This window comes from Montipora capricornis, chromosome 6 (assembly GCF_036669925.1).
Source record: "Montipora capricornis isolate CH-2021 chromosome 6, ASM3666992v2, whole genome shotgun sequence".
Lineage (NCBI taxonomy): Eukaryota > Metazoa > Cnidaria > Anthozoa > Scleractinia > Acroporidae > Montipora > Montipora capricornis.
In genome coordinates this window covers 18,071,373-18,083,872 of record NC_090888.1, presented here as the reverse complement: position 1 = coordinate 18,083,872, position 12,500 = coordinate 18,071,373, and the positions used below count along the sequence as shown (strand labels likewise).

At 38.3% G+C, this 12,500-nt stretch overlaps 1 protein-coding gene across 1 annotated transcript in view; it reads left to right on the top strand.

The window, feature by feature from the left end:
- The window catches only part of LOC138051684 (uncharacterized), a 9,514-nt gene extending 6,812 nt beyond the window's left edge, over positions 1-2,702 (top strand). The window contains exons 3-4 of the mRNA XM_068897946.1: positions 1,289-1,513; positions 2,197-2,702. Of these exons, the coding sequence (XP_068754047.1) occupies positions 1,289-1,513; positions 2,197-2,424 (453 nt within the window). The 3' untranslated portion in view covers positions 2,425-2,702. The remainder of the gene's footprint in view (positions 1-1,288; positions 1,514-2,196) is intronic.
- Positions 2,703-12,500: the final 9,798 nt, after the last annotated feature.

Here is a 12,500-nt window from a genome sequence, read left to right as displayed (position 1 = left end):
ATTTCTTCAACCCGCAACAAATGGCTTTGTTGCGGGTCAAGTTGATTAGGCAAGGTGAAAAACGCGAAACATCGACCAAAACTTGCAACGAAACAACGTTGCGCGACAAGTTGAGGGTTTTTGTATCTCGTATTTCGCCGCCTTTACACGTAGCAGATACAAAGCGCGGGAAAATGTGCACGCACGAGCTACGATTGGTTTTGGTTTCACTTCTGATTGGTTGCAAAAGTAGCGCAAGAACTTTGAACCAATCACTGAATTAAGTAATGCAAAACCAAAGTAATTCTTTAATTACTTTCGAAACTCAATTGAAAACCACTCTAACTGCTCTCAATTAGGTTAGTATTTCTCGCGATGTCTTGTATTATGGTGATCTTACTGTATAAAGTGGGAGGCGCAGTGGCCTCGTGTTTAGAGTGTTCGACTCTGGATCGAGTGGTCCGGGCTCGGGTCCTGGCCGGGAATATTGTGTTGTGTTCTTGGGCAAGACACTTTACTCTCACGGTGCCTCTCTCCACCCACATGTATAAATGGGTACCGGCGAAATGCTGGGGGTAACCATGCGATGGACTAGGATCCCCTCCAGGGGGGAGTGCAAATACTCCTAATCGCTTCATGCTACGGAAACCGGAGATAAGCGCCGGCCTGACGGGCCTTCTGGATCGTAAGCAGTGACTTTACCTTTACTGTATAAAATGCCTACCTCGTTTTGTATTTTTACGGTCCTTTTTTGCCGCTATGTTCGTTGTTGTTCTTGAACGACTCGGTTAAGTACAGGAAATCGTAAGAACGTGAGTGCATTTGTTGATTTATGGGCACGAGTGGTGTTTTAAAAGTGCTCCAAAATTGCACTCGCCGTAACTTTCAAAACATCACGAGTGACCATAAAACCACGAAATGCACGAGCAAGTTCAACAGATTTTTATTTTATTTTATACTTAACACAAACACTCCGTCGCTTTGTTTGCATATCAACTTCCGTATTGAACTCTATAACTCTATAAACTATTTATGCGTTCGTCATTGCCCAATCAGAAACGCGATATTTTATTGAGCATATAATAAGTCGTGTAAAACGTATGTCCAAAAAGTGCAGCTAACCGGACGCAAGCTGAATTTGTGTCGCTATAACTACCGTTTTTAGCAACACATTGTGACATTAATAATACAGACCTTGCATCTCGTCATCTTCCATTTCAGAACATATCTTTAGTTACCTCTAGAAGCTAAACTAGAGCTTACAGACTCAATAATAAAGAAACGATCTTATTACTGATTTGATATCCAGATAACGTCACCCATAACAGTCACTATTGGTCTGCACTGGAACATATCGAGTATTGAAAAGCCCATACCTACCCCATATACCACCCAGGTCACCGCAGGAACTGTTGTTGTCGACATCTTAAACAAAGCCGCTGAGGAAGATTCCAACAGTCCGTACAATAGATATGAGTCTACGTATCATGCTGGCTTGGGACGCTCCATAACTGCCTTGAATGGAGTCCAGCAAGCATGTATTTAGACATAGTTCAGCAAAAGGAGAATATGACGCAGGTCTTTGATGCTCGTCGATAGTTCTGTGATGAGCTTTTCTACTCTCTATAGCAATCGCAATGAGTCGTAAAATACTACGATTACCTAGCCTTGTCATTCATTTTCTCTGCGATCTCACAACTTCTATTCGCCTGCAACACCTTGTGGGCTAGACAACAAAGGAATTACATTTTCTTGAAGGTATAATGTTGATCCTTTCAGACCTCAAATCTTTGATTTCAGAGGGAGGGGATTTAGTTTGTTTTCACTTTATTTTTTGCAAGATTGTATGTTTTTGAAGAGTCTTTTTCTTGTACGGACGCTACTTAGGAAACAGTTAATCGATAAAGCCTTGGCCTTGATTATCACCACACTCTTTTGCATCCGTAACTCGACAGCGACATCTATTAGGGAGGGAGATGGAGAGAAAACTCGTTTTCTTTTCCTAAATCATAGGTAAGCACCTTTTTTGATTGCATGCACCACGAAATAACTTTGCCCATAATTTTTTGCCACTCTTAAAGCCTGAAGTTCTATCGCGATAATTCCTGGGGGTAGGGAACGGAGAAAGCGGACCCTTTAAAAAAAGAAGACTGTGAGGATGTCCAGGTCTTTCCCAATTGCGGATGCGCGGGTGCTAACTTTCATTTGTCTCTTTAGGATCCAGAGACTAACACCTATTGGATGATTCATGATAACAAAACAGGAAAGTACACCTCCTTTGGAGTGGATCAGTACAAGCCAGCTGATGACTCTGTCACAGTCTTCCCTCTCGCCAAACCAGACGAAAGCCACGAAAAAACTGAAAATTCAGCTCACAGATATTTGGGTATAGGAGCGCTGACTTTGAGCGCATTGGTCGCAACAGAACTGTTGTTAGTCTGGTAACACCGGAGGTTGATACCGCATTTACATTCGATTGGCATTTTCGAATGTAGGCCGCAAGCCCATAGAAATGGTAAAACTTCACAAAGAAAACGAAGATTTAGATATCCTGTGGGAAGGCTGTCTTGTTAGGAAAGAGGAAGAACGAAAGCGTTCATGAACTTCCTCTTCTCCGAGAGAGTCTGCCTGCATGGGAATGGCGACTGGAAAAGCTGCGTTTATTTGTATTGAGTGTCATTAAAAAGAGACTTAGTTGCTTGAATGCCTAATTTGGCGCAGAATTGGGTTGGTTGAGTTTATATTTTCCTCTTTTTTTTATTTTCTTCGAAGTGGCTGACACCGGTTAATCGATACCAACTTAGATGATGAGTAATGCCAAATTGTGTGGCCAAGACAAAACGTTTGTATGGTGATGATACGCCCACTGGTGTTCCCACCACATTTCTTTTATCTTCTGCAACACATTATTACTCGGGCTTTCCAGGTGAAAGACCCGAAGCTAAATTTCGGCTTCGTCTATTTTACAAAAAAGAAGTGGTTTTTTAAAAACATTTAACGATAAAAAATTGCGATAAAACACTTCGTAAAAGCATATTAAAAGTTTGCTAACGACGTTTCGACGTTTGGCTAACCTCATTATCAAGTCAAAAAGTGAAAGATAAAAATTGTTTAAATACTAAAAGGATAATAGGTGATGGAATGTTCTTTTAAACAAAGAGTTTTGCGGGAATGGAATCAGTCTTCGTGTTGAGACTAGGATTGCGCTCCTTGATGAAAGTCATCGCATAGACAAGACAGTCAAATTTTCCTTGGGGCTTTTTTAGAATGCGGAATTGGTTTTCTTTGAGGAGGCTTGTATGCCCATGAGGTGTCGAAAAAGTGCCAACTGAGGAAAATTTGTTTGTCCTCCCAAATTTTGCATAAGCATTGTTTCCAGTTTCTCTTTCAACTGACAATGGTCCCAAGAGAAAACAAGGACAATTCTTATGCAAAATTTGGGGGAACAAACAAAGAGTATTATGGTATTTTCCGAAATGGCCTATTTCACCCTTAACCCTTTTGTCCTAGTCAGGCAACTCTATGCTTGGTAGTGGTGTTCACACTTTGCATTACAATACACAGATACAATTTGGTTTTATTTTCCTAATACTAACTCAGAAACAGCTTTATTATTATTATTATTATTATTTTGATCCCACAGGTTCTCAACTTGTTTTTAAAAAGGTTTTCGTACATTATAAAATGTTTGTTTATTTATTTAGTTGTGTTTTTATTTCTTTGGATATTGATATTTTTTTAGTTTCTGTCAATTGACACCTCACGGGATTTTTCCCTGGAAACACCCAAAAGAACGAATGATTTGTTTACCTGATGGGATATTTTCCTGGATCCATCCAAAAGAACTAGTGATTTATACACATAATGGGATTTTTTTTCCTGGTTCATCCAATAGAACGAATAATAATTATTTATACACCTGATGGGAATTGTCCCTGGAAAAACACAAAAGAACGAATGATTTATTTACTTGATGGGATTTTTTCCTGGTTCCATCCAAAAGAACGAATAATTTATACACCTGATGGCATTTTTTCCTGGAACCATTCAGAAGAACGAATTATTATGCTCCTGCAGTACACCCTGTATCAGAAGCAGCACAATGTCACTTGGACGTCCATGTTTTTTTGGGCCATTGCCCCTTCTTTGGCTTCCTACTCCCCATCTCGTAGTATTTTATTGCATCGGGCGTTTTCCTTGTCATACTGGTTCTCAGATCGACTCCTTCACATATCTTGTGCCCAGATCATGTGTGCAGTTTGGGTCGTATTTGAATTCTTTTGTCGTAAGCACGGCAGACGTTTACTGGAGACTTTGCAAATGTTTGGAGAGAAGGGAAATTTTTGCCAGCTTTTTTTTTCTTTTCTAATGAAGAACTTAGTAAGATCTATGACTGGTTAATTGCTAACAAGCTATCATTAAATATAAATAAATCTAACTTTGTTATTTTTTGACTGAGACAGAAGAATCCGAACTGTCAAGTAAACTTTATAAAAGGTGTTTGACCAGCATACTAATAGCTATATCTCTTTGGAGCTCAAGAAGTTCATCAAATACTTAGCTGTGCTTATCGATGAAAATCTTTCATAGAGTTACCATACCGCTCATATTGCATCAAAAATAAGTAAATCAATCGGTATTATTTCTAGGATAAGGCTTTTTGTACCGCTGAGTACTTTTACACCATATCTACAGGTCACTCATTCAACCATACTTAATGTATGGTATAGTAGCTTGGGGTAATGCTGCAACAATTCATAGAACTAAACTTTTAACCCTTCAAAAACGAGCTCTTCGCCTAATGCATTTTGCTGATGACAAATCTCATGCAATACCTTTCTTCCGGCATTTCTTCTCGTCTTCTTCCTTTAGATATGCTCTATATGCTCTATGATGATGCACGACATATCAAACAACTTGACTCCTCCTAATATGTTTAACCTATTCAGCCCATCAAGCTGATATTCATCCTTACGAAACAAGATTATTGCAAAGAGGAGATCATTTTCTTTAACGTTCGAGAATAGATATTCAAAAACGATCTTTTCAAGAATTGGCGTTAAAATTTGAAATAGCTTATCTTCTGAAGTGCGCCAGATGTCAAAATTCAACTTCAAAAATAATGTTAATGATATCCTCTTCCAAAGACTACTAAAATATATATGGCGCGCCATCTGTAGCAAAATTACGTTTCGATAAATACATGAGAAAGGAAACAAATTAGTTTCGTAATGTAATACGTTTCGAAATGTAATGTAATATGTCGAAATGGGTCTCGAAAGGTAATGAGATACTTTCGAAACGAAATGTGATTCTTTCGAAAGCCGGTTGCCATGGCTATAGCATGTAACATGATAGTCGCCATGCTATGGAATGGAGTGTCGTCATAGTCGTCTTATATGACGTATATCACGTGCTATTCTTAGCTTGGCAATTTATACTGCTCCATAAATTAACATTTAACATTGATTTCACGACATGACTTGTCGACTTGCAAGGTAGAGTCTTTCAAAACTGATTTCACATGAGGTGTGAGCACTCCCAACAACAACACTGAGACTACTAGGGGGTTTCATCGAGTGACCAACTCGACTCATTGTAGCCAGGATTAGTTATAGACTGAGAACCAACAGATACAGTATGTAAGCTGCTGTTCTTGATTAAAAAACACTGGTAGGTACTTTACAAGAGACAACTTTAACAGTACATTTTAAGACAACAATAGTTTCCATGACAAGAGTCAATGTTGAGCATCAAGACAGCTGCAATTCTCAACTGAATTCAATCTCAGGTGAAATTCAGGAGTCAGCTTTACCCGTATGCCCTTTGACTCAACACAGAACAGACAAGTATGCTGCCAATTGCTCTACTGAAATCTGTTACACAAAAAGGTAACTTTCAGGAGCCAGCATCAACCAGACATCCATTTACATGTACCAGTAAGTTATTACACTCGACATTGCACTCAGTAAGGACAAATAATTCTATGTGCATAATCTTCACAATCCAATGTCTGTGTCAATGTGTTATGATTTGAACTGTTTACACTGTAGAACCAAAATAAAGAATTAAAAATTGCCTGACTTGAATATAAACATTCATTCCTTGGTTTCCATCTTCTTCCCTTGGATGGAATGTTTCATGCAACACCACAAGTACATGATCTGGAACATGTAATGAGATTGGAGGCACCTCTACTCCGGATAAATCATTATCATCCCCTTGTGGTAAGGGTGCATTTGGGTAATCTCCATACATAGCCAGATCAGCAGGCATACTGTCATTGATGACCCCTCTAACACCAGAGTAATTTTATTGGATGAATGATGTTGCAAAATGCCAGAAATCCACAACTGATGTGGGGATAACCCATGCTCTGTGGAAAGTCCATGATTATTGAACATCCACAAAGTGTACTAAAGCACTGTTGATCCTTGGCATGTAAACATAATGCAATGAAAATATGTCTATATCGTTGTTACGATTCAGCACACCAATATGTTCCAAATGCAAAAATATATTTTTGAAAATGTATAAAATGCAGTGAACCACCTCACGCCACAATCTCTCAATCCTTGTGTTGTGAACACTTGGCCCTGGGATAAAACTTCCACGACTTTCCCCTCTGTAATGAATCATGACATCCCCTACAGCCACATTTTCTCCTCCATCATCGGCTGTGACACGTGAAGGCAGACCCCACACATTAATTGCTTCTCTAAACAATGACAGCACTGTAGATGCCCTGTTATTGCTACTGCACCTTAGATAAACAATTAACTGGGAGTAACCGTCAATACCCCCATGGATCACAAATCGCCAGTGGCGTAATTTTAGGTTGCTATCTATGTGCCAGAGAAAATTAGGATGTGGCACTCTGTAAGGTGGAATCTGCTGTGCCCAGCGGCAGGCTCGACCAATAGGATCAAGGTTGATCAGGGCATCTCGCACCCTCCATCTCTGGAGCCAGATACCACGTCGTCTAAGTGCACCTTGCATGTAGCGCTCCCCACAACGAGGCATTGACAAAAGTTCTTCTTGGACCATTTGTTGCAAGTCTCCATCTTGAATGGGAGAATATGTTAGAAAAGAAGGTGGTATATCAAGATCATTGGCCCTTCTTCGTATGGTCCATCTGGAAACACCCAAAATGCTTGCAACATTGTTCCAAGAAAAATGACATGAACGCAAAAACATTATCTGTTCACTGGATATTTCATAAGCTGGACGGCCAATGGCACCAGTATGCTGGATAGGAGCCCTATAGCAGTTAGGAGTGAAAACTGGCAATCTCTCGAACAAATCTTTCATCAACTCTAGTTCTCTGGCAAGATTTCTAATGTCATTAACTTCACTTTGTGAAAATTGAGGAGACCCTTCAATAAAAGTAAGGACCTGGTGCATGTGGCGAATCGAACCACCCAATCTGAGAAGCAAAAATTCTGCAGTCTCCCTATCCAAAGGAGTACTGTTACACCTATCTATTTCTTGCAACAGTTGCAAAATAGATGACACGAACTGCTGCAATTGCCTGTTGGCGTCTTGCCTGATCACAAGAAAAAAAAAACATCTTCCGTTATAAGCTAAATAAATATTTCAGCTTAAAATATAATGCACAGTATAACCTATTAAATTATTTTTGGTATCACGACATTTAAATTACAGACTAACATGAAAGGGAGAAACTTTGCACGGGAGAATAGGTAAAAAATTGAACGACCACAAAACCACCAAGAAAGAAAACCACTCAAACCTTTCCACATAAATCGCAGTAAACAACAGAAACAGGAGAATCTTTGGCGGCGTCATTGCGTGCATGTAAAAGCCAAGTTGTACCATTTGAAGATGCACGAAATGCGTTTAACGGCGTAGACCCGTCGAAGCGGCAAAAAAAACTTTGGAAGAATAGGGGACAAGTGAAAGAAAACAGTAGAATAAAGTGACTATTAAGGCTGATATTTGCGAAGTTGAAAGACTTCTTTTAAGTTAATCACGACAACCAAACCAAAATGTCCACTTCTTTGGAGGAAAGTAACTTGGGGAATAGCACGTGATATACGTCATATAAGACGACTATGACGACACTCCATTCCATAGCAACAGACTCTGGTGACGGAATGTACATGGCGACTATCATGTTACATGCTATAGCTATGGCAACCGGCTTTCGAAAAGAATCACATTTCGTTTCGAAAGTATCTCATTACCTTTCGAAACCCATTTCGACATATTACATTACATTTCGAAACGTATTACATTACCTTTTCGAAACTAATTTGTTTCGTTTCTCATGTATTTATAGAAACGTAATTTTGCTACAGATGGCGCGCCATAAAATATGATAACTACATTGATGTTTCGATAATATTGGCAAATTTCGACGCCTCAGTTTAGTATGTCATGTAGTTAGTCATTTATTTATTCATTTCAAATTACTTTTTTCATGTTTATTTCTGTTATACTGTGCAAGTGTTAAGCTCTTCTCCACTGCACTAACTGTATTCTACAACCAATTTATTTTTTTATTATGTGAATGTGTAGTTATGTATTTGTAACCATTTTATCTGGAATATATTTGTAAGCACTGCTCGCCTCGACTAGCTTTTGCTAACTGCGAGCATTGCATAACATTGTGATATTTTCATGATATAAAATACATAATAAAAACTTAGAAACTGAAACTGTTCACGGATCTCCGAGTTTCGCAGTTTGACAAACTGTATTATCTTTCTTTGCCCTTTCTGTTGCTGGAGTTCTTTTAAGGAGGCTATACCACTTCTTGGTGATCTGTCAAAGTGCAGGAATTGTCCACCCTTAATGAATTCAATGAATGTCAGTAACGAGGTGACTGGGTTGTGTCAACAATATTGATTTCCAATGTAAAAAGAGTGGAAGAAAGGAAAGGAAAATACTGTTTGTGGTATTATTTGTTGGTGGGAATAAATCGTTGATATTCGTCGAGAATTATCGAAAGGGTATAGCATTACAAAAGCCCCTAATTATAATTAAATATAATTGATCTGTCAAAGTAGAGGAATGTTCCTCCCACATCATGATTTAAAGACTGGGGACGAAGTCGACAAGCGCTTTACCTTAGTTTATTCCTTCAAAAACAGAGCACCCACTGAGAATCCCGAAGCAAAGGAGAAAGGTACGTTTTTAGTAAAAGGTAATATTATGGTTTATCGCACACTTTTTGTTTAGTGATCATAAAAAAAAATTTCAACAAAAAATGCTTGGTCCAATTCTTGATCCAATCAAAGGAAGAGAAAGTAAATGAATCGCATCTCCTGGCTCCACGCGCACTTGTAAAAGAATAGAAAAAACAAATTCAGTTTTAAAACATTACTCTATTTGATTAAAAACTTAAACCTTCGCATCGACTTTATTACTATACTCAACTTTCAGAACGAATTGGATGTTATTATTATGCAAGTAAGTGGCGGGGTATTCATCAGATAAGCTATACATTTTTCTATTTTTTACTTTTCTGACTGCACTTTTAGTGTAACAAATTTTATTCTTACTGATTTTAGTCTTTAAAAATCTATATTTGTGAAAAAGCAATCGTTGTGTTATTGTAATAGGATGACGTGGCCACTAACTGCGAAACCGCAGCTGGCAACACAGGCCCTTCATGTACCTCGAACCTCTGAGAGCCTACTCGCAGGCTAGTCTTCGTTGAATAAAAAAGCCAATTATTATCCACAATTTTTGCAAAAAGGAAACCGGACTTGTTTTTCTTTGTTCAACCCGTTTTGTGTTGGAAGTAGATATTGTTCACGCACCGTAGTGACCTCTTCACTGACACCCATTGAATTAATGGATCCGAGTACGTGATGGAATTTGTCATCCCAATGGCTTCATGATACGAACGCAACTTTGAATCCTTATCATATTCAAGCGATAAAAAGAAAAACGAAGAGATACCATGGGTGTTGACGTCCTTTAAAAATAACTCTATGACCCAAAAGGAAAAGGATGCCAAAGCAAAGCCGATTGCACTTAGAGAGACCCACACGTCCAGCACAAAGAGCCGATCTGCAACTAACCTGGAATAGCTAAATCAATTTGATTCTTGTTGCAATAAATAAATAAATCATGAGAAGAATTAATTGAATAAGAGAATTGTTCGTTTTTAGAATTTCTTCAAGAAACATGATTTTCAGTTATTTTGAATAGGGATGTTTAATAACTGTAATTTGTCACTTATCTGCTGCACTTCTGGTATTCTATTTGTAAGTTTCCGTTACTCTAGTGAAAAAATTAATATTTAGAAACCGAAGGAAGGAAGTGGGTTGAAATATCTATTACCCCAGGCAGTGCACGTCATATTTTAGGAAAGGGGAAATGAGTGAATCAAAGGGAATTGGTCCAAGGAGCTATCCTTGAGGTACACGACAGGAAGTACCTACGAAGCTAGAACTTAGGTACATTTTTCATAGTGACTATCTACGGGCGAATTTCACGATAGCCTCCGATTTAAAGAACGTCATATGCATGGCAATAGCTTTCCACGTTTAGAAGTCATAAGACTCAAGTCTTTTGCCGCCGGAACCTTGGAGGCAGCTTTCTAATCGGTTATCGGTTCCAGTATTCATACACTTGTCCATTAAGTCCCAACACTGCAAAATTATTAGAAATCAAAGAACTGTACTATGCACTTACCTGTTAGTCTAGAGCTATAGTCCTGTGTCCTCACCGCTACACTTGAGCGACGAACATGATCAACCCAACACAGTTCTTTTCATTATTTACTTTTGTATACTGAAAAGTCAGAATTGATATCGATGTATAACAACCAAAACTAATCCTAACCTGACATTACTTTTTCTCGAGGTTTAATTTATCTAACCTAGTTAAAATGAAGATCACTAATTTAATCTTTAAAAGCGGATTCAACCTGAGACCGGGTTTTACTTGCAAACATATACCTTGCAACTGGGCAAATTTATGTAATCCTATCAAATCTCGACCCTTCCATTCACTGTTAGCAAAAAAAGTAATGTTGCTGAAAAATTTAAATACATACCTATTATAAAAGAAATTGTAAGACCTTCCAATTACTTTACTGCAGAATTCTCCGCGCTTTTAATCAAGATCATAAATTTTACAATTCTCGTTATTCCGATGCTGTTTCCGCCAGCTTTCTTGCCTACGTATACTTTTAAGAAAAGACTTCAACCTATTAATTTGTAAGAATTATTAATGTATAACGCAGTTCAGTGTTTATTGTTTCCTACGAAATTCATGTTTGTTAAAGATCTGGAGTGCAATCTGTCTACTTTTTGGCCTTTTATCCTATTTCATCTCTTCCAGTTTTCGAGTGTCTAATTAACTCAGTCGTTGGTTAGTTAGAATAGATCCATTCTAGGTCATGTTACTGAGGAGGTCTTGCCCAAGTTCGTTCAGAATGATTATGCGTCTCCAGTATAAAAACGGACGTGACAATGCTTCGGATGTTTTTCCTGATGTTCAGTCCTCTGTGACAGTCACGCAAAATCAGATTGTTTCACAATTTTGGCATCAAATCGGTTGAATCATTTTTGGGAGATGGGAAGATCCGTCAACCCAAAATGAATGGTATTCGGTTTAGGATTTCTCGGAATAATTGCTTTCATGTTTGGTTTTATATAGAACTTCATTGAAATTCGTCTCATGCATGATTATTTTGAAACTCGGAAAACCGTGACGTCTAAAAATAACAATATTTCTGCAATGTTAATTGTATGTATAGTGATAAAGCAAAGTAAAACCCACAATAGGATACTATAAATACTTATAACAGTGTTCACGGATCTCCGAGTTTCGCAGTACGAGTTTGACAAACTGTATCATCTTTCTTTGCCCTCTCTGTTGCTGGAGTTCTTTTAAGGAGGCTATACCACTTTTTCGTGATCTCTCAAAGTGCAGGAATGGTCCACCCTTAATGAATTCAATGGATGTCAGTAAAGAGGTGACTGGGTTGTATCAACAATATCGATTTCCAATGTACAAAGAGTGGAAGAAAGGAAAAAGAATCCTGTTTCTTTTTTGCATCAATTGACAAACGGTTATTGACAGTTTTATTCTGCGAAGACTAGCCTGCAAGCAGGCTCCCAGTGGTTCGAGGTACATGACGATCATGCTTGACTGCTGGAATGCGCAGGCTAATCAAAGGCAAAAAAGTGTTGTCACATGCGGTTTCACAGTTAGTGGCCACATCTTCCTATTATCTTAGAGACCCACACCTCAAGCACAAAGAGCTTATCTGCCCAGCTGTTTACCTAAGTATCCTGGAGTAGGTAAATCAATTCGATCTTTGATGCAACAAATAAATCACTAGAAGAATTCATTTAACAAGAAAATTGTTCAAAATTTAGGAAGTACCTTTGAAGATCATTATTAACACTTACAATTTTAAGTTATTTCCAATTGAGTTCTTTGAAAACGTCAGTTTTGAGTGAGGCTGGGGAGAGAAGTCAATCAATGAGTCACTAACCCAAAAGAAACAAAAATGTCACACCCGGAAGTCGACCAAT